The sequence below is a fragment of the Kogia breviceps genome, chromosome X (assembly GCF_026419965.1).
Source record: "Kogia breviceps isolate mKogBre1 chromosome X, mKogBre1 haplotype 1, whole genome shotgun sequence".
Taxonomy (NCBI): Eukaryota; Metazoa; Chordata; class Mammalia; order Artiodactyla; family Physeteridae; genus Kogia; species Kogia breviceps.
Window position 1 is genome coordinate 72,117,273 of NC_081330.1, and position 27,437 is coordinate 72,144,709.

General features: G+C 41.7%; 2 protein-coding genes across 5 annotated transcripts in view; both read right to left on the reverse strand.

Moving 5' to 3' along the window:
• The window catches only part of ITGB1BP2 (integrin subunit beta 1 binding protein 2), a 30,876-nt gene extending 17,945 nt beyond the window's left edge, over positions 1-12,931 (reverse strand). The window contains exons 1-11 of one of the 3 annotated variants that reach the window (XM_059050470.2): positions 12,779-12,931; positions 12,478-12,527; positions 12,332-12,388; positions 12,109-12,254; positions 11,145-11,239; positions 10,980-11,038; positions 10,767-10,837; positions 10,548-10,647; positions 10,164-10,277; positions 9,853-9,915; positions 9,082-9,489 (exon numbers count right to left, since the gene is read on the reverse strand). In XM_059050470.2, coding sequence (XP_058906453.1) covers positions 9,262-9,489; positions 9,853-9,915; positions 10,164-10,277; positions 10,548-10,647; positions 10,767-10,837; positions 10,980-11,038; positions 11,145-11,239; positions 12,109-12,254; positions 12,332-12,388; positions 12,478-12,527; positions 12,779-12,842 — 1,047 coding nt within the window. In that variant the 5' untranslated portion in view covers positions 12,843-12,931 and the 3' untranslated portion in view covers positions 9,082-9,261. Of the gene's footprint in view, positions 1-9,081; positions 9,490-9,852; positions 9,916-10,163; positions 10,278-10,547; positions 10,648-10,766; positions 10,838-10,979; positions 11,039-11,144; positions 11,240-12,108; positions 12,255-12,331; positions 12,389-12,477; positions 12,528-12,778 lie in introns of those variants that run through there. The other 2 variants (XM_067024286.1, XM_067024287.1) reach the window with 2 other exon arrangements.
• Positions 12,932-13,479: 548 nt separating this feature from the next.
• Positions 13,480-27,437, reverse strand: NONO (non-POU domain containing octamer binding). Of its 2 annotated transcripts, XM_059050416.2 has the most exons (12): positions 27,143-27,281; positions 26,422-26,478; positions 21,374-21,533; positions 20,045-20,238; positions 18,516-18,817; positions 17,540-17,635; positions 17,150-17,346; positions 16,719-16,803; positions 16,187-16,289; positions 15,565-15,604; positions 15,226-15,335; positions 13,480-14,494 (listed from the first exon to the last, which is right to left on the reverse strand). In XM_059050416.2, the coding sequence occupies exons 3-12, from the start codon at positions 21,522-21,524 to the stop codon at positions 14,360-14,362; spliced, it is 1,413 nt and encodes a 470-aa protein (XP_058906399.1). In that variant the 5' UTR covers positions 21,525-21,533; positions 26,422-26,478; positions 27,143-27,281; the 3' UTR covers positions 13,480-14,359. The 2 variants fall into 2 exon arrangements, with proteins under 2 accessions (XP_058906399.1, XP_058906398.1); XM_059050415.2 differs by lacking the exon at positions 26,422-26,478 and having other exon boundaries at positions 27,143-27,437.

Here is a 27,437-nt window from a genome sequence, read left to right on the forward strand (position 1 = left end):
AATGCAGCCAAAAATAAACACATAAAATAAATAAATTTATTTTAAAAAACCAAAAAGCAAATGGGACTTAATTAAACTTAAAAGCTTATGCACAGCAAAGGAAACCATAAACAAGACAAAAAGACAACCCTCAGAATGGGAGAAAATATTCGCAAATAAAACAACAGACAAAGGATTAATCTCCAAAATATACAAAGAGCTCATGGAGCTCAATATCAAAAAAAACAAACAATCCAATTAAAAAATGGGCAGGGGCTTCCCTGGTGGCGCAGTGGTTGAGAATCCGCCTGCCAATGCAGGGGATACGGGTTCGTGCCCCGGTCCGGGAAGATCCCACATGCCGCGGCTGGGCCCGTGAGCCATGGCCGCTGAGCCTGCGCGTCCGGAGCCTGTGCTCCGCAACGGGAGAGGCCACAACAGTGAGAGGCCCGCATACCACAAAAAAAAAAAAAAAAAAAAAAAAAAAAAAAAAAGGGCAGAAGACCTAAATAAACATTTCCCCAAGGAAGACATACAGATGGCTAAGAGGCACATGAAAAGATGTTCAACTCACAAATTATTAGAGAAATGCAAATCAAAACGACAATGAGGTATCACCTCACGCTGGTCAGAATGGCCATTATCAAAAAATCTAGAAACAATAAATGCTGGAAAGGGTGTGGTGAAAAGGGAACCCTCCTGCACTGTTGGTGGGAATGTAAATTGATACAACCACTCTGGAAAACAGTATGGAGGTTCCTTAAAAAACTAAAAATAGAATAGAACTACCATATGACCCAGCAATCCCACTCCTGGGCATATACCCTGAGAAAACCATATTTCCAAAAGAGACATGTACCACAATGTTCATTGCAGCACTATTTACAATAGCCAGGACATGGAACCAACCTAAATGTCCATCAACAGATGAATGGATAAAGAAGATGTGGCACATATATACAATGGAATATTACTCAGCCATAAAAAGAAATGAAACTGAGTTATTTGTAGTGAGGTGGATGGACATAGAGTCTGTCATACAGAGTGAAGTTACTCAGAAAAACAAATACCAAATGCTAATGCATATATATGGAATCTAAAAAAAGTCACTGATGAACCTAGTGGCAGGGCAGGACTAAAGTTGTAGACATAGAGAATGGACTTAAGGACACGGGGTGGGAGGGGGAAGCTGGGGCGAAGTGAGAGTAGCATCGACATATATACACTACCGAATGTAAAATAGTTAGCTAGTGGGAAGCAGCAGCATAGCACAGGGAGAACAGCTCGGTGCTTTGCGATGACCCAGAGGGGTGGGATATGGAGGATGGGAGGGAGGCTCAAGAGGGAGGGGATATGGGGACATATGTATGCATATGGCTGATTCACTTTAGTGTACAACAGAAACTAACACAGTATTGTGAAGTAATCATACTCCAATAAAGATCTATTAAAAATAATACCTTACATGTCTCCTTCATATCTTTCTTTGCCACCCTAATTCAGGCCCTTCATTCAACAAACATTTATTAAGCACATATTATATATGTGCTAGGCAGTTTTAGGTGCTGGGTATAGTGAAGAAAGACTTATATGCTAGTGAAAGAGATAAATAATGTATAAGCAAAAAAATAATTATGCAATAATATTGTTAGCATTTATAATGCTTATCCTGTACTAGGAACTGTGATAAGCTATGAGATAGATATGTTATCTCATTTAATATTCCTAATGACCCTATGATGTAGGCACTGTTATCAATCCCATTTTATAGTTGGGGAAACTGAGGTCCATAGTTCTTAAGTAGTTTAAGGTCACATAGCCAGTAAGTAGTCAAGATTTGAACCCAGCCAGCCTGATGTTATAGTTTGTCCTCTTAACTGTTATGCTATATTCCTTCTCATGTAAGGAAACCTCAGTTGATGATAAGGGATATGGGGAAAATAAAATAGGGTAATGTGATAGCAACTTGGAGAGTGGATGCTAATTTAGAGAAGATGGTCAAGAAAGGCTTGATCTTTTTTATGGAAGAACTCAAGTTTGACCTGTGAAACTTCTCACTTCGCAGTTTGCCAATTGCATAGGCATCATGCAGTTACTATGTCTGTATTTCCTGCAAATTGGCAGCTGGATCTAAAGACTAGATCAAACTGAGGTTCCATCCCTTTCGTATGACTACAGGATAGACATAATGTCTGATGTCTTTTTATAATCTTAGAAGCTGCTGATGCTCACTACCTCTATTTATCAAGGATTGCAAAATGGTGATATTCTAATTTCATTTCTTTTTATTAATTGGAATCATTTTGGAAAACATGTCCTTTCATCTACTATTTTGTTACCCAGTTCATCTAGGAAAGGAAGGATAAATGCTCGAGTCTCTCGCTTTATTGATTAAATTTTGAGATAATGAATTGTTTCTCTATCATGAGTGGTGATATTTGAGCTGAGACGTGAGTGCCAAGAAAGAGCCAGCTATTCAAAGACCTGGAGGAAGACTATTCCAGGTAGGGGGAACAGATAGTACAGGGGCACTGAGGAAGGAGTGAGTTGCATAAGTTCAAGGAACACAGAAGACCAGCAATGGCCACATTACTTTCACTCCTACCTGTGTTATGGACTGAATGTTTGTGTACCTCTAAAATTCATACATTGAAATCCTATCCCCCATTGTGATGGTATTAGGAGATGGGGCTTTGGGGAGGTAATTAGGATTAGATGAGGTCATAAATGGGATTAGTGCCTTTGTAAGAGTCATGAGAGAGCTTGCTTCGTGTCTTTGCTCTCCTCCTGGTAGATGTCCCTCACCAGAACTTGACCATACTGGCACCCTAATCTCAGACTTCCAGTCTCCAGAACTGTGATGAATAAATTTATGTTGTTTATAAGCCACCAAGTCTATGGTACTTTGTTATAGCAGCCTGAACTAAGACATATCTCTTAAATCCATTATTCTCTCCTCCATTCTTACTACCACACCCACTTAGTCTGAGGTCTCATCTTTCTCCCCTGCACCACTGTGATTATCTTCAACTGGTTTCACTACCTCCAAGTATCTATCTCTTCCACCCTAGTCAATTAACTTCTTACCTACCAAAAGCTTTCAATTCAGTGTATAATTCTTTTTGGTGAGAACACATCTATAATTTTATTAACAGATGTCACTGGCAAAATAAGTGATTTAATGGAAGGAGGTGTTTGCTGGAAAGTATGCTGGACACCAAAGACCACAGGCTTTGTACTCAAACCTGGATTTGTGTCCCAGCTCTGACACTTGATAGCTATGTGACCTAGAGAAAATTATGTAAGCTCCCTGAAGCTCAGTTTCCTCATCTATTAAAAAATAATAATGCTTTTAATACATTGTTGTGAGAATATAAAATCTCATTTGATATATATAATATAGAGAGATAACAGAAAAGTATATATATATATATATATATATATTTTATTACAGTGCTTAGATCATAGTAAAGATTAGGTTTTTTTGTAATTACTCCTCCCACCATGTGTCTTGCAGAATTTCCAGTTTTAGTGATGAATTCCCTCTGTTTAAACATCAGTCATTGCTAAGAGCTGTCTGACAGCCATCTGAGAATATCCAAAACCTAAGGACCCAACGGGGATCTTAGAAGAGGAGCTTGATATTGCATCCCTGTAGCCTAGCAGAGTCCCTTCAACAAGCCTATCTGGGAACCAGCGAGGCCCTTAGTTGATCAGTGATATCTCACACTGATATAATGCTTTCCCAACCACTTTTTGTCTCTGATCACCTCATCCCTAACCTAAGTGGGACCCCTGGGTACTTTACCTCTCACTTCATCCAGATCAGTAATTATCTCCCAGTTACACTAGATTTAGTGCTACTGACTCTGGGACCCTTGCCTCCACTGTCCTCTTTCTCCCTTTCTGCTCCCAAAGTCCCAGAACACTGCTAGAGGGACAACCAAGCAGACCAATATGAATTAATGCTGTCCAATTTCAACTTGGCCCTTGCAGCTGCTCAGCAACTCTTTTATTTGTCTCATACATTCCCTGGCACTCTCCCCACAGAGGCTGTTCCAGACCTTCCTCTTCTCATATTCCAGCTCCTCCTGTTCCACTCCTTCAGACTAGTACACAAAGTTTCATCAGATGTTTGACAATTCAGTAACATTTTTAAAAGCTTTTTAGTGGAGAATTTAAAACATGTACAAAAGTAGACTGGATAGTACAATGAATCCCCATTTACCAAACACTCAGCTTCAACTAGTATCAACTCTTGGGCACTCTTGTTTCATCTATTTCCTCCGTCCTGTAATATTTTGGAGCAGATCCCAGACATGACATCATTCCATACCTACATATTTCAGTGTGTATCTTTAAAAGTTAAGGATCCTTTAAAAAAATCATAATGGTAATATCATTAGCACACATAAAATAAACAAGCAATATTTTCTTAATATCATCAAATACCAAGTCAGCATTTAAATTTCCAATAGTTTCATAAATGTCAAAAGAATATTTTACAGCTTTTTTGGTGTGATTGGTGGATATATATTATATGTCACTTTTAAACTGAAGGTTCCCCTTCATCTCTTTTTTACCTTGCAATTTTTTTGTTGAGGAAGTTGGACTGTTTTTCAGTAGTTTCACAGTCTGGGTTTTGCCAATTCCATCTCTGTTGTATAGATTAACATGTTTCCTTGACCTCCATTTGTTGTATATATTGGTAAGATCAATAATGTCTATACAATGCATATTCTATATTCATTGTCCTGCTTTCAATGGTGTGAGGAAATTGTCCATGTGACCAAAGAAATGGAAGGTGTCTTGCCCAGAGAGTTACTCAGGAAGGAGCTAGGACCTCTTTAGCAGGACTGAAACAGATGGCTCGGTAAATAATAATGGAGGTCCAGGCAAGATAGGATGGGTGAGGGGCCATGTAGTGTCAGATTTCTACTCTGCTGGTATGTAGAGCAGGACAGTCAGGGAAGCAGATCACGCTGAAGTCAGAACTAGAAAAGGAGAGGTAGCACTTGAGGCAGCAGGTGGGATTATTTCTCAGGGGATTACTCTACTTGCTATACCCTGTTTTCTAAATATATCTTACTCATTTCCACCTCTGTACCTTTGCCCCAAATGTTTTCCCTGCTTGGAATATCATCTCCTGTCTCTCCACCTATCCAAATCCTACTTATCTTTAACGACCAGTACAAGTTCCCTCCTTTCCATATTTTTGCTTGTAGAGTCATAAAGTATCTCTGAAAGGATAAATAAGAGATCAAGAACATTGATTGCTTTCCCAGAAAGGAAACTGGATGGCTAGAGGACAGGGCTGGAAGGGTGAAAGATATTACTGATTTGCTGCAGGAGGGACAGTTAATCAGATGAAAGTGTCTAATATGAAATCTGTGTAAGTAGAAGCAGGGAGATTGGAATTTGTAGTTTGAGGAGAAAGAAGAAGGTCTGGAACAGCCTCTGTGGGGAGAGTGCCAGGGAATGTATGAGACAAATAAAAGAGTTGCTGAGCAGCTGCAAGGGCCAAGTTGAAATTGGACAGCATTAATTCATATTGGTCTGCTTGGTTGTCCCTCTAGCAGTGTTCTGGGACTTTGGGAGCAGAAAGAGAGAAAGAGGACAGTGGAGGCAAGGGTCCCAGAGTCAGTAGCACTAAATCTAGTGTAACTGGGAGATAATTACTGATCTGGATGAAGTGAGAGGTAAAGTACCCAGGGGTCCCACTTAGGTTAGGGATGAGGTGATCAGAGACAAAAAGTGGTTGGGAAAGCATTATATCAGTGTGAGATATCACTGATCAACTAAGGGCCTCGCTGGTTCCCAGATAGGCTTGTTGAAGGGACTCTGCTAGGCTACAGGGATGCAATATCAAGCTCCTCTTCTAAGATCCCCGTTGGGTCCTTAGGTTTTGGATATTCTCAGGTGGCTCTAGAACAATGACTGAGGTTTTAATCACTAGCCATGTGACCTCAGGCTAGCTATGTCCTTCTCTGAGCTTTGGTCTCCTCATCTGTATAAATTTGGGATAATAGTACCTACCTCACAGAGCAGATGTGAGGATTAAATAAAATAATGTGGGTAGAAGTGCCCCACACAGTGGCATTCTATATACATGATACTTTACTCCCTCAGCAGGTGAATACAATCTTCCTTAATCCTAAAGTTGATGCAATGGTATGGTAAATATGTTATCACTTTATAGACTAACAAAACCTGACTGTCAAGAAAAATCCTATTTTCAGGAAATTCCCTCGCAGTCCAATGGTTAGGACTCGGTGCTCTCTGCTGGGACATGGCTTCGATCCTTAATCGGGGAATTAAGATCCCACAAGCCACAAGGCAGCTGAGGGAGTAAATCTGACTCAAGAGAGACTCAAAAAAGATATATCACTCCTCTAATTAAGAATCTACATTTAAGGGAATTCCCTGGTGGTCCAGTGATTAGAACTCGGCACTTTCACTACCACAGGCCTGGGTTCAATCCCTGGTTGGGGATCTAAGATCCTGCAAGCCACGTGGCGCAGCCAAAAAGAAAAAAAAAATCTACGTTTAAAAAGAAAAGGCTGGGCTTCCCTGGTGGCTCAGTGGTTAAGAATCCGCCTGCAAACACAAGGGACATGGGTTCGAGCCCTGATCCGGGAAGATCTCACATGCCATGGAGCAACTAAGCCCATGCGCCACAACTACTGAGCCTGTGCTCTAGAGCCCGCAAGCCACAACTACTGAGCCTGCACGCCTAGAGCCCATGCTCCGCAACAAGAGAAGCCACCGCAGTGAGAAGCCTGCACCGCAACGAAGAGTAGCCGCCACTAGCCGCAACTAGAGAAAGCCCGTGCACAGCAATAAAGACCCAACGCAGCCAAAACTCAATTAAAAGGGAAAAAAAGGCCTTTAATGCCTTTTTAACTCTCTTTTAAATCATGTTCAAAATCCTTGATCTAGCATTTTAGGCTCTTGCCAATCTAGTGACACTTCACTTGACTTTTTTGTTCCCTCGCTTAAACATACCCTTCTGAGGGAATTCCCTGGTGGCCCAGTGGTTAGGGCTCTGCGCTTCCACTGCAGGGGGTATGGGTTCAATCCCTGGTCGGGGAACCAATACCCTCTGATATGTTAGCAGTGGTTACAAACAGCAAAAGGACTAAGCTTGGAGAGAATTTGAAGAGGAGCATTTAATTCTTACTCCATATACTTCTGCATTGAGTCTTTTACAGTGACAATATGTATTGCTTTGGAATTTATAATAAAACACAAAAAGTAAAATAGAACAACTTCCTACCCAAGCCTGGCTCTCCCTACTCTTCCATATCTATCAAAATTTCTCATTCTTCAAGTTTCCATTCAAAATATATTTCTTAACCCTCACATTTATGGTTAATTGGTTTTCAACTAGGGTGCTAGGACAATTCAATGGGGACAGAATAGTCTCTTCCACAAATGGTACTGGGACAACTGGATATCCATACACAAAAATGTAAAGTTGAAAAAAAAATGTAAAGTTGGACCCCTACCTCGTACCACATACAAAAACTAACTCAATGGATCAAAGACCTAAATGTAAGAACTAAAACTATAAAACTCTCAGAAAACATAGAAGTAAATTTTCATGACCTTGGATTAGGCAATGGTTTCTGGGATATGACATCAAAAGTATAAGCAACCAAAGGAAAATGGATAAATTAGACTTCATAAAAATTAAAAACTTTTGTGTATCAAAGGACACCATAAAGGAAGTGTAAAGACAACACAGAGAATGGGAGAAAATATTTATAAATCATATATCTGACAAGAGACTTGTCTCCAGAATATATTTTAAAAATACAACTCAATAAAAAGACAAACAACCCTATTAACAAATGGGCAAAGGATTTGTATAGACATTTCTCCAAATAAGATACAAAAATGGCCAATAAGTACATGTAAAGATGCTCAGCATCATTAGCCATCAGGGAAAGTGAAAGTAAAACCACAATGAGATTCCACTTCACACCCACTAGGATGGCCATAATAAAAAAAGACAAGTAACAAGTGTCATTGAGGATGTGGAGAAATTGGAACCCTCATACACTGCTGGTGGGAATGTAAAATGGTGCAGCCTCTTTGGGAAATAGTCTGGCAGTTCCTCAAAAGGTTAAAAGTTACCATTTGACCCAGAAATTACATTCCAGTTACACTTGGTATATATCCAAGAGAAATGAAAACATATGTCCACATAAAAACTTGAACATGAATGCATGGGAGCGTTATTATAGAAGCGTTATTCATAATAGCCAAAAAGTGGGAACAATCCAAATATACCTCAACTGATGAAGAGATAAACACAAGTGGTATATCCACACAGTGAAATATTATTTGGCCATTAAAAGGAATGAAGTACTGATACATGTTATAATATGGATGAACCTTGAAAACATTTTCCTAAATGAAAGAAGCCTGTCACAAACAACCACATATTGTATGGTTCCATTCATATGAAATATCCAGCATAGGTAAATCCACAGAGGCAGAAAGTAGATAAGTGGTTGCCTAGGGCTATGAGTTTGGGGGGACACTGGGAGTGACTGCTAATGGGTACAGAGTTTATTTTTGGAGTGATGAAAACATTGTAAAATTGATTGTGGTTGTACAACTCTGAGTACACTAAAAAAACCCTGAATTTTACACTTTGAATGGGCAAATTATATGGGATGTGTATTGTATCTAATTAAAGTTGTAAAAAATGTACTTCGTCCATGGAGCTTTCCCTTTCTACTACAGTCCACATTAATCACTCTATTCTCTCATCTCCTACAGCTTTTCAAAACTGTACTGCACAATTTAGCACTCAGTTAAACTACCTGATAATGTTTATTATTATCTCATGCAGAGCCTTGACTTGTCAGCCTGACTACAATTTTCCTGGGAGGAATGAATGAGTCTTCTGTTTCTCAGATACCTCTAAACCACCTACCATATAACTGGGCACATAGTAAGTACTCAGTAAATACTTGGTGGTTGTGAAGAATTGATTACATGTGCTTTTTTCACACACGTGTGTTGCACACACACGGAAGTTGGAGGGAACGAATACAATCTTAGATAGTGAGGTGAGAGAACGACACTATGTGAAACTGCAGAATACAAGATTTATTTAAGGGAAAAAAACAGAATGGTTGGGACACTTTTGTTCTCCCCTCCTTCTGCCTCCTGCTGCTCAATGACACCACATGGCCAACCATATCCTGGTCTCTGAGATCCTAAGGGAGTCACTGAGGTCCTATCTAGACACTTGACTGTCTGGTGTCACTATTCCCCCATCACTTCCTCCTCTTCCTCCTCCTCTGTCCAGCTCAGGTCATCATCTGAATCCTCAGATTCTTCCTCATCCATCTCTAACCCAACCCCTGCCTTAGCCTTCTCAGCCAGTGCATCGGGGTGCTCCAGCTGGGCCCAGGATCCTGGGTCAGCCTTGACCAGGGAGATTTCAACCCGAGATGGCATCAAGGAGACAGAGCTCTGCTCCACGTTTATGACCTGAGGAGGAGGGAAAGGTAGAGGAACACAGAAGAGAAAGAGGAAATCAAAGGGATTGGGGTCAGGGTAGGATGGTGATGAATGATAGGGAGAAAAATAAAAAATGCAAGGTGGGGAAAATATAGGGAAGGAATAAGTAAGGGAGAGAGAGAAAGAGGAAATAAAGGGGAGTTGGGGGGGAGAGGGAGAAAAAGAGAGAGGAAGAGGGAGAGAGAGAGAGAGAGAATATCAAAGCAAATGAAGAGAAAACCTCCACTTTCCCGCTACAACTCCTTCCCTCAAGACACCCTCTATTCATTCCAGTCTGGCCCTTCTTTTTACCCCATCTGCCTCCCCCTCCTGTGCCCCCTTATCTTCACTTACCCCCCAGAGCTTCATCTGTGCTTGGAACACTCGGTTACCATCAAAGACAATGTGGACATGAAGCTGAGAGAAAAGAATTACAGGGGTAGTAACAATCCCAGAAGGTCAGAACAAGTCATTACGACAGAGAAGCAGGCCAGTGGTGTAATACCTACATCCATGGGTCAGCCAGATAACCCTGACCTAACAGCTCTAATTTCCTCTCAGAGAACTATGGAGCCTACATGTTTACTGCCTACGACGACTTTGCCTGTAAGATTATAATATCACCCAATTCACTGGCTTTCCATTCAGCATCAGATGTTCCTCACCTCAGTTTGACTGGCCTTCACCCAGTTGAATGCAGGAAGTGGAATCTGGCCGTATACAGTCACCACTACTAAGGAATCTGTCTGGTGCCAATCATGACGGCAAGACGCTGGCAGCTAAAAAGAAGATGTGAAAAGTGGGTGGTAAGAATGAACTCTTAACCCAAGGGGCATTCTCATGGTATATGTGGAGAAGAGACAGAGAGTCTCAGAAAGATTAACACTACCTCATATTGCAAACCCACTGGGCTGGTAAAGGATAAGGAGCAGAATCTTATTTGGTCCATGCAAATGGGAGAAGATACAGAGCTTGGCCATGAGGTACAGGGAGAAGAAATTATTTTGGAATTGGGTTCTAGTCAAGAGTTCAGGAAAGTCGGGACTTACCTGCTTCCCCCAGTCATGTCTACCAACTCTGCACCCTGGCTGTGCCAGGAATGCCCCAAAATCCAGGGTCTGGATACCACAACAACTCCAAGATTTCATCCTGAGGTAGGAATAGAATTCAACTGACTCTCCTTTCCCCTCCCCACAAGCCCCCACTTCCATCTTAAGGTCAACATTGGGAGAAACCTGTCTCACAGCCCACCCAGTCCCCTCCATCACCCCTCATGGAATCGAGGTGCTCCTGGGTGGTAGGTACATGGAGTAGCATCACTCTCTGGGCCTTGATAAACCTAAGACAGATAAAGGAGAATCAGGAAAAGAATTGGGTCATTTAAAAATGTACCCTATGCAGCCTCATATCTATACCCAGTCATCCCTCAGGCGTGGCATCTCTCAACCACATGCTTGAGTCCTCCACAAACTCTCACTCACAGCATCACATCCTGGGTTCTGGCAGCTGGCACCAGTCTGGATCAGACTACTGTCAAGTCCTGGACAAAGGAAACAGAGTCAGGAACCCTATTCATTTCCTCCACCCAACTGCCACTTTCATTAAATTCCTGCCTGTGAAGCCTGTCCTACTAAAGACCCACTTACCTGCTCCAGGTTCTTGGTCTAATTCCTTCTGTTCCAGTGCCATTCCCAGGGCTTGGGATATATTTAGCGGAAGCAGCTTTGGAGACAACTCTGACCTAGGGAGTATGGGTGGGGTGATTTAGTCCTGACCCACTAACCGTGATCAACAGTGCCAACCTTCCCACCAGTGGTAATGGAATCGAACAAGTCTGGTGAAAGTGGAGCAGGGTTAGAGAAGATGGGTAGCAACCCCATTGCCAATTTTCTTCTCTGTGGACATGCCAAATCCTTGAACCCTCGGGAATTCCCCAGGGCTCCTCTTGCCCATCTACTCAGTTGCTCTAAATCCAACTACATTTCTCTGCATAACTGCATCATTCCCTCTTCTTTTTCATCTAATTAGTAGACCTAATATGACTTTCTTCTGTTGCTCATACTATTTCCACAAAATTAACTTATTCTTCTCTGCAGTCTCCTGGCTGCCAATACTACTACGTCCTTTTCCTGATGCAAAACTTATTTTAAAGCTCTTTTCCAAAAAGAAAAAAAAGTCATTCTCAACAATCCCCCTTGTATTATAACTAAGTATGTATTCACGAGAGGCTATCTACTCTATTGATTCAAAATACCTATCCTGGGACTTCCCTGGCGGTCCAGTGGTTAACTGTGCTTCTACTGCAGGGGTATGGGTTCAATCCCTGGTTAGGGAACTAAGATCCCACATGCCAGATGGAGCGGCCAAGAGTCCCCAAAAAACAAAAGAACCCCCCCACAGAATACCTATCCCATCACCCTGTACCACTTTAGCACAAAAGACATTATTTCCAGACACAAATTTCCCCTAAGGCACCAAAGATACACCAAGCCCTGACCCTTGGGTCTCCTCACATCTCTAGTCACTAGTCCCCAAACCTCAATGACCCATTAATCTCTCCTAGTAAGTTCCATTAATGTAGGAAAAACCCAGGGACCTCCTCCTCTTTACTTGGGCCTCTCCCGGCGCAAAGTCTCTGCTGACTTTGGAATCGTATTCGGAGGTTTTTGCTCCTGAAGTGAACTGCTTGTGGCAGGGCCCTCAGGTTGAGGGGTCTCAGGGAGCTTCTCAGCACAGTGTGGTCCCACAGTACAGCCCTAGTACAGATAAGGAGAGAGGATTAGGGATAGAATCCTTCTATTAGGGGCAGAATCCCAGGAAGTAAAGAATTTACCTTGATGTTTAAGAACTCAGAGAAATCTACAGTTCGCTTCCGGCAGCAGGACCAACCCTGATAACAAGAGATCCAGCTCAGCTTAGATTCCTGGCTATATTTCTTTTGTGAAATGCTCTTGCTATCCCCCCTTGCCTATTCCTCACCTTAAGTGCATCATGGAAGATTGGGACCCCAGGGTGATGGCAACAGGAATCTGTGGATACCAGTAGAAGGATCAAGGAAGGAAAGATACTATACCAAACACCACTTACCTTTTTTCCAGGTTTATATGCTTACAGTCTTTCCGTATGATGTAAAAAAAGTCAGTAAAGACTGAAAATCACTCAGACCAATTAAACTATGGCAGGTACACTAAATTTTTTTCTTTCTTCCTTTAACAGACTGCCCACAGCTGACAACTCCCCCAGCACTCACAGAGCTCCTGGCAAGGTCAGGATTACTCACCAGGAAGGTTGGTTTGGGGGTCAAAGTGCTGCCCACAGCCTTTGTTATGGCAGAGTAGAGACATGGAGGCGTTGGTAGAATTACTGAAAGGGTGTTTCAAGGAGTCTGGCTGCCGAGTGGGGAACACCTCTTAGTCTGGAGGCTTTTAGCTGCCTGGGAGGGCCAGCTGTTTCTATCTTTAGTTCAGGAGGCGTACACCTCCTAACATGGGCAAGGGAACTTCAATTGGTCTTCCCAGCCAATAGGAAAGAGCTCAGGAACATTTTAGCTCTGAGGCTCAAGAAAAAAGGATCAAGCAGAGTAGGGCTTGGAACTTGGGTGAGGTCAGCTAACCATTGCTGAGACGGTTTTAGATTCACCATGCCAATTCCAAGCCTCTGACATACCAGCAGCTGCTCAGAAATGAATACCAATTTTGAGCCCCCTCCCAGCTTGGTGAAGGTACCCCAATTCCTCCAGCCCATTTTCTCCTTCTTTCAGAGCAGCAGCTTTCCTCCCATCCTCATTACTTCTGTGTACCACCAATAGCCCCGGATCTGTCAACCACTTCAGTCATAGCATTAATCCAACCTCCCCATGTTTGCCTAGATGGATGATTAATACTTTAAGCAAGAGGTCATACAGGATTATTCTTATAGCCTTGTGCTCATCTGAGACAGAACTCCCCTCCCTCCCTGCCCCTTCAAAAACAGCACAGAAAATTAAAAGGCTTAAAATGTATTTTAATAAGTTGATGTTGCATTACTTCATTTCTCAGAAAAACTCCAAAGGTATCAGGGACAAATCAATCATGGTACACCAATAAAAAATGCACAGCATAACTACCTAAGATAGGCAAAGCTAAGAGCTACTGTCTGACCTTCAGCATACAGCAACCCTATTCTCAAGATTGTACTAGGCCTATCAAGAAAAGCTGTGAACAGCAATATCATAGACACAAAAGGGCCATTTCTGGGTTGTCCTTACCCAAGAAAAAGATGGAGGCAAGTTTAACACAAGAATTTTTTTAAAGATATACTAAATGAAAATCTCTAAGAGAAAATGTCTTCCTTAGGACACGAAGGGGTAATATATGGGATATAACAGAACCGTATGTATGTTGTCTGTGACCTCTGTGGACACCTGCCTGAATTCCCACCTGGGAGTGAATGGAGCAACGGGGCCAAGGTCATTGGGGGATGTTTGGTTTTTGTGGTATATGTGGCAGTGTCTCTGGGATGGGGGGTGTAAGGACAAGAAAGCAAATAGAACAGGGTGGACAAAGTGGAATGATTAAGATTAATGGCCCTAACTGGATCCATTTTGTCATGGCTCCCCGCCCCTCAGGCTCTCAACAATCACAGGAGACTTTAGGAATGCACCACACAGAACTGGTTAGTTAAAGTATATACCACACAGAACTGATTTGTTAAATATCGCCCCTCCCTTACCCTCTGCCTCCAGCATACTCCCTAGAGTACTACAGGCAGGGAAGACCTAACTATTGGGAGGAATCCCTAACACTTTTCCAGGGTAGAATTCAGCTAGTCCAAAAAGGGTCCTTCTTTTAAGGGTTTTGGGAAACTAGACACTGCAATTTTATTAGTATCGGCGACGTTTGTTTGGAGCAAATTCAGCTCCAGGAGCTGCACGGTTGAATGCAGGAGGGGTTCCACCAATTGCCCCAATTCCTTCCATTGTAGCAGCTTGGCCAAAGCGTTCAGTTGTTGGTGGGGTCTTAAAGAGAAAGAGAGCAATGTTATAATAGAACCTATGCCCTAGCTTCCCAACCATCTGTAGTCCCTCCCCGGAGGCCATTTCCACCCAACTATTCAAGGCTCCTGATGGTAGGGTAGGGTTGACCAAGCCTGTTTAGAACTCTAGTGGCTATCCCTAAAAGGAAAGTAGCCTGAAATACAGTCCTACCCAACCATCCTACCTTTAACTTTTTATCCGTATTTGTACATGCTAAGCAATATTACATACTAAATTCCTAGGCTTGATAAGTGCTAGCCAAGTCCTTTTTCCTGAACCAGGTATATGGACGAGGGCAGGCCATCACTCTTCAGCAACCTTAAGCCTATCTAATTTAAACATTTTGACAGCAGAACTAAAACCACCTCAGGATTGTATGAGCCATAAAGCTTTTGGACTCACTATGTGATAATGCCTAGCCTTTGTTGCCTTCCCTCCAAAGAAGAACCTGTTCACCCAGGGTAGCAACTAAACAGTCAATCAAGACTACCCAGTCAGACAGTTATTTGCTTAACTCCTGGGTAAAATATAGTTTGAGACTGGGTTTGCACAAGACTCCAAACAAAGATCTTGAGGTAATATTTTATGGATAACAGTGATCCTAAGAACTGTTATCTGTAGCAAAATTGTGGCAGGCCCAGGGACCACGAAGGCAAAGTCCTTCCTCCTCCTATTACCATTTAGAGTTACTATAAGGCCCTGCAGTTAATTACCAATCCCAAGGTTCCATCTGGCATCATAGTGGCAGGTCCTGGAGGAGCTGGGGTACCAGCTGGCACAGGAGCAGGGGGCATAGCGCCTCTGTTGTTTATGCCCATAGCACCTAAAGCAGAGCAGTGTGATCAGTATAGGAGACAGCGATTGTCAGTCTTTTTCTATGTCAAAGGAAATAATTCAAGATTTCTGGGCTAAGACATGTTACCCTCCCACCAAAATGATGCTCCCAGAAATGTCAAGCCTCTTAAATTTGGACTAGGTAGGAGAAGCTACCTAGTTTACCAGAGACAAGACAAAAAAAGGAAATCAGAGCCATTAACCCGTTAAGTCCTTACCTCCCATAGCCATCTGGCCCATCCGTATCTCCTGCTCTCTCTGAAAAACAAAAAACACTCACGACAGTCCATGACAGCACTGCATTCATTCTACCACAATCCATTGAGGCCCACATACTAAGGGAAGTAGACAGTGATAACACATCCTAAGTGCACTGAGACCAAGCTGAGGAAGAACATCAACAACAGCTCCTTGAACTCATTACAGCTGTACAATGAATTCAAGATTAGAGCTACTAGGACACAAGTCAGAGTTTCCTATTAGGAACAGAAGGAAAGATGAAAGAAAAGGAGAGACATAGCTGATTTCTTCCAGGGCTCCAACCTGTGCAACTGCCAAGGACATCAGAAGACCAGTCAAGGTTGCTACAGGACTGGGTCTATCTAATCCTGTAGTCACTGAGTTTAAACGGCATACACTGGCCCCCCAGCTTTTCATCCTAAATTGTCTGTGAGGCAAAAAGAGCTCCTCTTCAAACCTTACCTTTCCTTCCTATGAATGCTTCTTTTTATAAGGAGTATCATAGAATGGAAAAATTGGTCATAGCCTAGTGTATTTTAATAGTCCTAGTGGACAATTCATGACGAGTTTTTCATATCATGGGCACATGGGAGATAATACCGCATCAGGGAATGTTCCCTTGAATCCTTCCTGCTGTCGTCGCATCATTTCTTCTTGTTGCCGCCGCATCTCTTCCTCACGGCGCCTGCGCTCCTCTTCCTGCCTACAGAGAAGTCACCAAGATATTTAAGCAGAGGCATTCCAAAACTCAAACAGATTATCTTAATAGGGGACTCAGCCAAGGAGATCAAGAGCCTGCTGAAAACTATCATAGCTCTCCAGGAAACTCACTGTTAAATGCGCCCAGCCCTAAAACAACCCAGATGTGTCCTTCAGGGAAAAAAGTTCTTTCCCAAAGGAGCCAGTCTCATAAGACCAGCACTCAGCTGCTTTCCTCTTTAGCGCAGTCCCAGGAATTCCTAGAACCATGGGTACTTGAAACATCTCCCATCTAAAGGGAGAACTTGAGAAGCAGCCAGGAAATATTTGCCAACATATTTACAAATGCATGAGGTAGCATGGTGGTAGGAAACAGGAGAGAGACATTACATTTTAAAGTTGTCAGATAAAAAGGGTTGGAGAAAAGAGTTACCTGAGCTCCAGCTGCTTTCGTTTTTGCACTTCTTGGTTGTGCAGCTCTTCCATCCTCCTAAGTTCTTCTTGACGCCTCATCAAATCTATGAAAACAACAGACTGATTGAAAATATTTTTCATGCTCCTCATATAGGCCCAGTAATTTTCCATAAATATAGATCCAGAAAGCAAAGGGGATATTTAATCCCTGAGTGGCCATCCGAGGTATCCAGATTCCAAAAATGAAGTCAAACCTATTATTTCCTTCTCCACAGAATCCAGTATCCTCTGCCACATCTCCAAGCTCATTTGCCTACCAAGATCAACAAAATATTTCAGAGAATAAAAGTTGAAGTTTTGGCCTTTCTCTACTGATTGATTACAAAGAAACTCCTGAAAAAAGTTACTCTGTCCTTCTTCTAGTTTTAAGACTTACAGGCCAATACTCACCCTGCCTCATTAGCATGACCTGGTGCTCATGGCGAGCAGCCTCCATCTCCATCTCCAGCTTCTCACGAGCTTCCTTAATGTTTCGGTCCACTTGGTCCTGCTGCTGCTTCTCCATCTCAATAAGTGCCTTCCAGCGCATGGCATACTCATACTCAAAGGAGCCAGGCTGTGCAAATCTGGGTGGCTGCTCTCGCTCCCTATACACAAGGTTCCTGGGTTACTAAAACTTTTGTCCAAGATTTTCCCAACGAAACACTATATTCCTCCCAAGGGCCAAGACAATGGCTGCCAGTGAACACATACAGCAAAGATGTGCCTCTTTTACACATCTCTTTACAAGCTTCCTTAAGAACAGGCAAACACCTAACAGGGAATGTCTGGACAACATACTTGTGAAATTGCTGGTTCTTTATAACCAGCTTCTCTGGGAGTCCCTCTTCATCATCTAACTGGTCCATGGGCTCCACAGTCACAGGTCGAGGAAATCTGGGAGAGAGACGCTCAGTGTTAATCAAATTATACAGGCACAGTGAACTAGTTAGGACTCAGGACTGGACAATTAAACATACTTCTGAAAGGGTTTTTATACCCATTTCTAAGTAACCATGCACTTTTAATGGCATTATGTAGAATCTGGGGTTGACAGGATAGAGTCAGGTTTCAGATCTCTGAATACAGTCTTTAAGTAGGTGGAGGACTTAAGTGCAGCCTTTATTTATTTATTTATTTTATTTATTTTTTTTGGCTGCATTGGGTCTTTGTTGCTGCGCATAGGCTTTCTCTAGTTGTGGTGAGCAGGGGCTACTCTGCGTTGTGGTGCGGGGGCTTCTCATCACGGTGGTTTCTCTTGTTGCAGAGCACCGGCTTTAGGCACGCAGGCTTCAGTCGCTGTGGTGTGTGGGCTCAGTATTGTGGCGCATAGGCTTAGTTGCTCCGCGGCACGTGGGATCTTCCTGGACCAGGGATCAAACCCATGTCCCCTGCATTGCCAGGCAGATTCTTAACCACTGGGCCACCAGGGACGTTCCAGGTGCAGCCTTTATATATGGTATCTACAGAACTCAAGGTAACGACTTGGGATAAATATTAAGAGAGATGCTACATGCACAAACCAACTTTTTAGAGTTCTAAAACTTCACCATAAGGGGAGATTTAACACTGATTAAATGACAACCTACTGAAAGACTGCAAAGGTTTATTTTTTAATCCTCATACCACTAATTTAAGAGTACACTGAAAACTCTACTAGAGCTGAATTATATCAAAAGTCTTTAAATGAACACAGGAACATGGTTCTTAGAGGCTAACTCCCCAGACCACAGAAGTAGCATTTAAGGTATGTTTCTGAAAATGACCCCTCACTCACGTGGTTAGCAGGAAGGAGCCTTCACTGCATCTGTCCAGAGCTTTCCGAGCAGCTGGCTTCCCTGAGAATTCAACAATGCCTTTTCCTGAGGGCCTTCCTCGATCATCCACAATGACTACAGCCCTCTCCACCTGGCCAAACACAGAAAAGGCTTCCTCCAGCAGTTCATTGGACACATACTGAGGAAGGTTTCGGACTGTAAGGGATGCACTATGGCAGGCAAAGCGCACACGCAGCTGCTTTCCACGAAGTGGCATATTGTCCAGTTCCACTTTGGCAATCTCTGCTAGGGTTCGTGTTTCCTAGGAAGCAGAGGAAAGTCAGAATAACTCAGTTGGACAAAGACCACCTACAAAGCCATCAAGAGCCTCAAGAAGAATAGCTCAATGTCTCCAAAAAAACCCCAAAAAACCCATGGCAACAAGCATACAAAGAAACATGGATAGAACTGGAAGAATGGAGTCAGGTGTTTCAGATAACTCTTTGGTTAGCCTAATTGCTCTGATGGCCTTGCAATACATCAACTGGAAATTCTAGAGTTAATACCACTTATGCGGTCACTGGCATCACAGGCTATTCTCTCAAGTGTTAATAGATCATCTGGACAAGAACGACCATCATAAAGCCTACCCTTACAATACAGCAGCCAGAATTATTTTAATTTTTGCTAGCTACATACAAGTTTAACCAGAATCACTATGCCCTACAAGAGGTCTCTTTAGAACCACAGACCTTGATGGGACCCTCCACATTACTGAAGAGGAAGCTGAGCCCTAGAAAAAACGACTTGCCTATATAGTTAGTGGTAGATCTGGAATGAAGACTAGTTCTGACCATAACATCGTGATATTGCTAGCACATTATGTCCCTCATTTATGGAGATAATGCCCAGAAACGTTTCCCCCATGCACTTAAACACATTTCCTAAATCAAATCAGATTTTTAAAAAAGATCTACACTTATTTTTTTTTAAAAAATAGATACAAATAAAACTGTTCCCTCAAGGTTTTGACGAATCTTAAGTGAGATAGCATATGTGTAAGGGCTTTGGAAATAAATTATATAAACCTTGATCATTACTAAAATAAAAAGCTTTTTTCATTTTTTTGGGAAAAAATCTAATTTATTAAAATATTTGTGGGGGGCAGTAAATAGAAGGGTAGAGATAAAACAAAATTAACTATGAGTTGATAGTTACTGAAGCTGGGTAACGAGTATGTGCAGGTTCATTATACTATTCTCCACTTCTCTATGTTTGAAATTTCCAAATTAAAACAAAAAAAGTTCCAAAGGGCATACTTTAGCCCCAGAGTCCTAGGCAAGTAAACCTATGTTGCCCTTGAAACAAAACAAAAACCTATGAGGAAAAATTAAAATAAAATCTGCATTTTTTTCCTGTTCTGCCAACTATAACTATAAGCTTTTAATATCATCTGAGAATTATTTCTACTGCCTAACTTTCCATATCCATCATTCCCCAGCTTCCCCACCTTTTAGAGCACATGCTCTAAAAGCCCACAGTTGCTCACCAAGCGGATAAAGCCAAAGCCCTTGTCCTTATGAATGAAGACTTCGCCTGCCTTCCCATATTTCTCAAACAGTTTCCTCATTTCCTCCTCAGTGATGTCAGGAGGAAGATTGCCCACAAAGAGCCGGCTACGCTGGGTGAAGGTCTTCTCTCCTGGTTTCCTAAAATTCTTCAGGTCAATAGTCAAGCCTTCATCTGAGAGAAGACACACAGTCACATTCTCAAAGAGTTACAACTGCTGCTAGATGGGCAATATAATTGCTGTAGAGAAGTCAAACACCATTTCCCAATGGAATCTATCCACTAACCACTTATCAGTAAATTGCACCTTAGAATGTGAAAGCAGTAGGCAGAGATCTGGGGAGACTTCTCAACAACTTTACTATGGGCCAGGAGCCACCCTGGACTAACTCAGAGACAGAAAGAGAAAATTAAGCAAGTCAAGGAGCCCTAGGTCAGAGGGGATCAGATTTTTACATTGAAAACATAATTGCTCCATTTCCCAATCCCTCACTAATCTTCATAACCTTAACAGTTCCCATTCTTTCAGGCTTGGGGTAATGGAATGAAAAGAATGAGTTAGGGAAGAGTATTCTTTGTAGGAATCTCTGGAAATAAAGAGGGTTGAGATTGGTTGTAGTCTTAGAGGCACACAACAGGTGCTCAAAATTTGCTGAATGGATGGAAACATACCTTTAAAGACCTTTTACTCTGATTAAAAATGGGGTGGCACAGGGACTTCCCTGGTGGCACGGTGTATAGGACTCTGGGCTCCCAATGCAGGGGCCTCGGGTTCGATCCCTGGTCAGGGAACTAGATCCCACATGCATGCCGAGGCTGGGAGTTCGCATGCCACAACTGGGAAGCCTGCCTGCTGCAACTAAGACCCGGTGCAACCAAATAAATAAATAAGTATTTGTTTTTTAAATGGGGTGGCACAGGCCCCAAGATAAAAGTATAATACTTAATACCAGACTTCTTCTCCATTAAGTCTTAAAGACCTTTTCTATATTTTCTCTATGTACTAGTCATCTGATGATTACCTCTAAGAACCAAGCTCTGAGGTAAAATATGCAGTCATCTGTTTAGCAACAGAATGTGCCAATGCAGCAAAGCAACCTGTACTCAACTGCTAGCCTACATGTCTTCTCCTTATTTCAGAGAATCAGCCTTCTTCTATCCTAAGTATTAAGAGATAAATAGAGAAAAGAACAACAAAGGTGTGCTACAAAGGCCCATTACTTTATAATGCCAAGAATCTAATCTAAAACTCAAGAAACTATTCCCAAGAAGGGACCTATTTCTACCCCATTACCTAGCATGTACTCACTCTGGCTGCTGGCTTGCTGCCCATTTGCAGGTATTGGTGGAGGTGGTGGCTGCTGCTGTTGCTGCTGGTGGTGCTGCTGATGGTGATGCTGATGATGTTTCCTTGGAGTGTGGTTTTGTTTCTCCAAGTTAAAAGTTTTATTGCTCTGCATTTTTGCACCCTAAAAAGGAACAGTAGAAGTTCAAATACATTCAGTGCTAAGAACACAATCAGCCTTCTTCCTGGTGACTTGTATGTCATTAATCACCTTTGGTATTATTTTTAACAAGCATGGCAAAGGAGTACAATTCAAAAATCGAAAAACCACCAGCACTAGCAGTTATGTTGTACATAGAAACTAGACAAGTACTAGATAAGAACAGCTTGCACTAGAATGACTTGAGGAAACTTCCAGTTCAATGACTATATGCATTAATAGGAAACTACTTTCCCCAAAGAATCTACTCCCTAAAAATTGGCCTTATCATAATATTAAAGCACACTTTCAAACACAATGACTGAAACAGATTTTAGTTATCACAAGGACTAATAAGTCTTGTTCTTCTCTGGTACCTTGCAGTCCTAGCCTACGGTAGATACTGTGGAATGAACAGCTGGAAAAGTATGGGCTGTGTGGGCTTCCCTGGTGGCGCAGTAGTTTAGAGTCCGCCTGCCGATGCAGGGGACACGGGTTCGTGCCCCGGTCTGGGAGGATCCCACATGCTGCGGAGTGGCTGGGCCCGTGAGCCATGGCCGCTGGGCTTGCGCGTCCGGAGCCTGTGCTCCGCAACGGGAGAGGCCACAACGGTCAGAGGCCTGCGTACCGCAAAAAAAAAAAAAAAAAGTATGGGCTGTGGAGTTAGATATACTTAGATTTGAAGCATGGTCTTAATACTTACTTACTAGCCATGAACTACTTAGTAAAATACTTCTGCACCAGTTTCTTAAGCTGTTATAAAGGGAATAATAAAAATACCCACCCTCTCAAAGTACCTATAAAGATTAATGAGTATGTGAAAACACTAGTTCTGTACTGGCATATAGTAAACACTCAGTAAATACTGCTATTAATCATAATGGAAAAATAAACGACTACCAAAGCAATAAAAGCAGCAAATACAAAAATATACAATCATAAAATCTTAAATTGTCATTTGAAAATCAATGTAAGGGAGTTCCCTGGTGGCCTAGTGGTTAGGATTCTGGGCTTTCACTACTGTCACCCGAGTTAAATCCCTGGTTGTAGAACTGAGATCCCATAAGCCAGCCCCCCCCCAAAAAAAAATCAGCATAAGATTAAATGAAAACTCCTGGTATAATCCAGACTGAAGACAAAAGTTGATGGTTTAAAAATGGAAATTTCCTAATGGATCAGGTTAACAAAGTGAGGACCATCTTCCTCATCCAAAGGCAGTTCTCCAGTAAATTAAAGGGCAAAATCAATCCTGAATCTTTTCCCCTCAACAAAGGACTCTCCAGTCAGATTTAACTGAAGGAAAGATGCAGAAAAGGACCTTTTCCCTGAATACTCTATTATTAACATCATGATTCCTTTAAAATAAATTATATTCCTCAGATGAAAAAAAAGTGACAAAAACTTAATAACTGTTGATTTTGGATTATGGGTATATAAGAATACTTTTATGTGTATAAAAACTTTCTAATACATTTTATATCATATCCCACCAAAATTGAAAACATCAATGCAATTAAGTTCTGTATCCAAAAGTTGTTTCATAAGACAATACGTAACAAGAGCCATCAAGATGTTCCTATTCTTTTAACTCAGGAAATTCTATTTCCAGTAATTTATCCTAAGAATATCATTTTAAAATTTAAAACTACATCCACAAGATACTGTAATGGGCTTTCTGGTAAAAAAAATGATAAAAATGACTTAGGTACCCAAAATTAGGGGCAGTGTTTTTAATAAATTGTGGTACATCTATACAATGGAATGTCACACGGCATTAAAAATTATAAAGACCACGTAAACATGAAAAATGTTTGATGCTTTAAGAGGGGAAGTGTTTTTTTAAATGCATGAATGTAGATAAGAAACAGAAGGTGGGCAAAAATGAAATCTGTCCTGCTTGTAGGTTGATAATTTTTTTACTAATTTTTTAAACTAATTCATTCAACAAATATTCACTGAATGCTTACTATTTGCTAGGCACTATTCTAGGTGCTTGGGATGCCTCAATGAACAAAGCAGATTCTTGCCTTCAGCAGTGATAACCTTCCAGTGAGAGAAAACAATATACATAATAATTAAATTACACAGTACTTAAGAAGAGGTTAAGTGTAGGGGAAAATAAAAAGGGGGTGGAGGGGGGAAAAATAAAAATGGACAGGGAGTGAAAGGGGGAAGATTGCAATTTTAAATAGACTGGTGAGGTTAGCCTCACTAGAAACCTGACATTCAAGCCAAGACTTGAATTCCCTCATTTGTATCATTTCATCAATCTTTTGTTTCTCATTAATAAGGTATAAAATACCTTTAACATAGAAAACGTAGAAATAAAAACAAAAATAAAGAAAATCCCGAAGATCCACCACTAAAAAAGTCACTGTCAACATTTTGGTATACCCTTTCAGTCACTGATTTATACATTTGTATGTATTCTAAATGGTATATTCCATGTCACTAAATCTACATTTACCATTAACGGACAAAGTATTCAGCTGTCAACCAAGCCCCTATTGTGTTGGGACACTTGGGCTGTTTCTAACTTTTCACCATTATAAACAATGCTCACAGCTAAATCTTGGGGCACCTCCATGACTAAATACTCCTCCCACAATTTCCATTTTTGCTTATTTACCTTCAAAACATACACTGTCATTTCAAAACTGCAATCATAAATGCACTGTTGTATATTCACCCTTTCCCCATTTCTATAGTGTCAACTTAATTATACTTTTTAATGGCTAAAGTCCAATTGGACATACACTAATTTACTAAACTACTCCCTATGAGACATTTAGGCTGTTTTCAGCTTTTTCCTATTACAATGCTGAAATAAATACCTTCTTGCTTATAGTTTTCTGTTTATTTCCTTAGGATAAATTCTTAAAAATAGAATAATTAAATGCCTTTGTGACTCTTGCCACACAGTATAACAACTTTAAACACCATGAGTAAGTATACCAGTTTCACAGCAAATGGGATATCTTACAAAAATGTTTTTAAAAACAAGATGTAAGAGTAGGAAATTAAAACACACAAAATTTAAAGTCTACCCCAGCTACAGGTGAGGATAGGTAAGTGGGCATTAGAATCAGATCTTTTCCTATTTGAGTCCCATGAATCAAATGCCTCCCTTCCCCTGACCCCAAAGTGGCCTACAGCAGAAACTTGAATTATCCACAGCCATTTCTCCAACTAGTTCTTCTTACCTCTGGCTAGAATCCAAGGAGCCTCTTTTTTTATCCTCCAGCCTTTAATTTAAGAGTCAGTGGCCCCAGCCTCAATATCCTGGCATCCCATTCAGGAACCCACAATGTATATGTTAACAGAAATCCTTATAGAGATCCACTCAAAACTGAAATGTTAAAAACTCTATATTTACATCCTAACCACACCTCACCACTCCATTTCAAAAAAGGCCATTTTACAACTTAGTAGAAATGATCTACTTGAGCACTGGGATGTCCTAAACCATTTAGAATTACTTCAAGGGAGGTTATTTTTGGTTTTAGAAAGTGTAGCCTGGTAGTTATGATAATACCAGATATTTATTGCCCACTATATGTCCGGCACTGTGCTAAGTCCGTATTATCTCATTTAATGCTCATAACGATCATTCCTCTGAATGAAAAAAACTGATACACATCCAAGGTCACACAAAAATTTGATGGAGCATGGAGTAGAACTCAGGTCTGTTGAACTCTAAAGCTCATACTCATCCCTATGCTACAACTGTAATCAAGCTCACCTTGATTTTAGAGTTCAGAATCCAAAAAACTTACTAAAATGTCACTTAACCTCTGAGCCTCAGTTTCCTCACCTGTAACATCTATCTCACAGGGCTGGTTATTTTGACTAAATGAGGTCACATAACACAGCAGTCACTTGTTACTGCTGGCAACCACTACCCCTATTTCTACATATGGTGGGTGCTCAAGTTAGACAAATGTCATCAATTACATTCTTCCCCTGCTCTTCTGCATTCTAGCAAAAATTGTTTTTACAACCAAACTGCCTACCTTTGTGTTGAATAAATGTCTCCATAATGCCAATCTTTATAATCTTTCCCTTCAGTTTTCTTATTTCCCAAGCAGGCATTCAACGGTGAACATTAAATATTGTATAAATCACCTAAAACAGTGCCCACAAAGTAGCAAGTACTCAGTAAGTATTGTCCCTATAATGTACTTCTGATGATGACTACCAATATAATTTGGAAGTATGTGCAGGTATCTTGGTAATAAATTCACTGCCCCCTAACCACTGGGCCTCTGAGAAAAGAACACAGCATAAAGATCAGCAGTAAGGATTTCTGTCTACTTATCTGCCCTTAAGTCTAACCCTGATGGACTTTCTTGAGAGAAAACACATATTTATGTTAGAAAAACTGGTGCTATTTGCAACACAACTGCACAAATGCTGTTCAGGTACAGGACCAAACACTACATCACATACATCTGAAATCTAAATAAATGTCCCCTTAATTTTCAGGAAAAGGATCAACTTTTTAAGTGAAAACTGTGGGGCTAAATCTAATAAAAATCTACCAGACGGAGATGGCTGCCTGGATGTGGACCAGCCTGAAAGCTGTAGGAGGCACTGGCATGGTAAGGTCCTTTCCTAAGAGTCTCTTAGGACCTTTAGTAATAAGGAAGTCGGACAAAGAAACAATGTAAATGCAACCAGTACCCTCCCATTAGAGTTGCCAGATGCATTAAATAAAAACACACTACAGTTAAATTTGAATTTCAGATGTTAAAAATGAATGATGTTTAAGTCCCATGCAACGTATACTAAAAAATAATCTGTTGCCTACGTGAAATTCAAATCTAACGGCGTGTCCTGTATTTCATCTGGCAACTCTACCCTCTACACCTACCTCAACTTCCACTGCACACAGCAAAGTGCCTCCCAGTCCTCTCTAACCTCGACTTCTCTGTTAAGAACACAAAGAAAAGCATCAACTTAAAATAATTTTTCCAAATGTAAAATACCCGATAGAAAATCCATAACATTCACTTTCATTTAAAAAAGTGATGTCATAGATGGGTCGAGCAGTCAAAAAAAAAAAAAAAGCCTCCAGGAACCTGCCTAGGAAAGCGGCGAGGTCTGGACTAGCAGATGAACTTCCCAGCTAAGAGTTTCGCCAAAAAAACATCGCTGTGGGGGGAGCGCTTTCTCCTCCGGAATTAATGGCCTCAAGAGGTCGAGAGGAGGAGCACCCGACAAAGCGCCTCCTCCTGCAGCCGCGACTTCAGGGCTCTCGGATAATAGACCCCACACCCTCAGGCCCAGGTCGGCTCAAGGGCCGGGGAACTTACTGACAGGGCTCAGATTCCAAGATGTGTCGCACAAAGAAAAGAGGCGGGAAGGGAAACGCGAACCAGGTTAAAGCTGAAGGCGAGGCGAGGGGAGAGAGATGGGCCCCCGCGGGTGGGCTGAGGAGGCCGTGTGGCGGCGGGGACAAGGCCTCAAGAGGCCTCGGAACGAACGGCCCAACTCCCTCCAAACCCAGCCTCGCTCTCGCCTCTATCTTCACCAATTGTCGCCAAAAATCCTACTCCCCTCTCGAACAAGAACTAAGTCGTCCCCAAACTCACCCTCTACCGACTGTTTTCTCCTCAGAGTAAAGGCGACGCTACACGGCCTCTACCGTCCCGAGAAAAGAGCGCGCGACCGCCGGAAACCAGACGACCGAGCTCGGTGGCTCCCAAGGGCTACAAAGTGGCGTTCTCTATTGGTTATCTGACTTGCCAATCAACGTTTATCTCCAGAGGCGGAATCGGTTTTTCACGATTTCTTCGATCTTATTGGCTACCGAATGCGAAAGACTTGAGTTCGTGTGAACGACAGATGGGGACAAAGAGCGAGGCTTTGTACCGAGTGCGCACGCGC

What these genes read in the sequence shown, in the direction of transcription:
- NONO (XM_059050415.2), bottom strand. Translation starts at nt 21,524, where the DNA reads ATGCAGAGCAATAAAACTTTTAACTTGGAGAAACAAAACCACACTCCA. An exon ending in GCAGCAAGCCAGCAGCCAGA is followed by an intron (nt 20,239 to 21,373) that starts GTGAGTACATGC and finishes GTCTTCTCTCAG; the next exon opens with ATGAAGGCTTGACTATTGAC. An exon ending in GCTTTGGCTTTATCCGCTTG is followed by an intron (nt 18,818 to 20,044) that starts GTGAGCAACTGT and finishes TCTGCTTCCTAG; the next exon opens with GAAACACGAACCCTAGCAGA.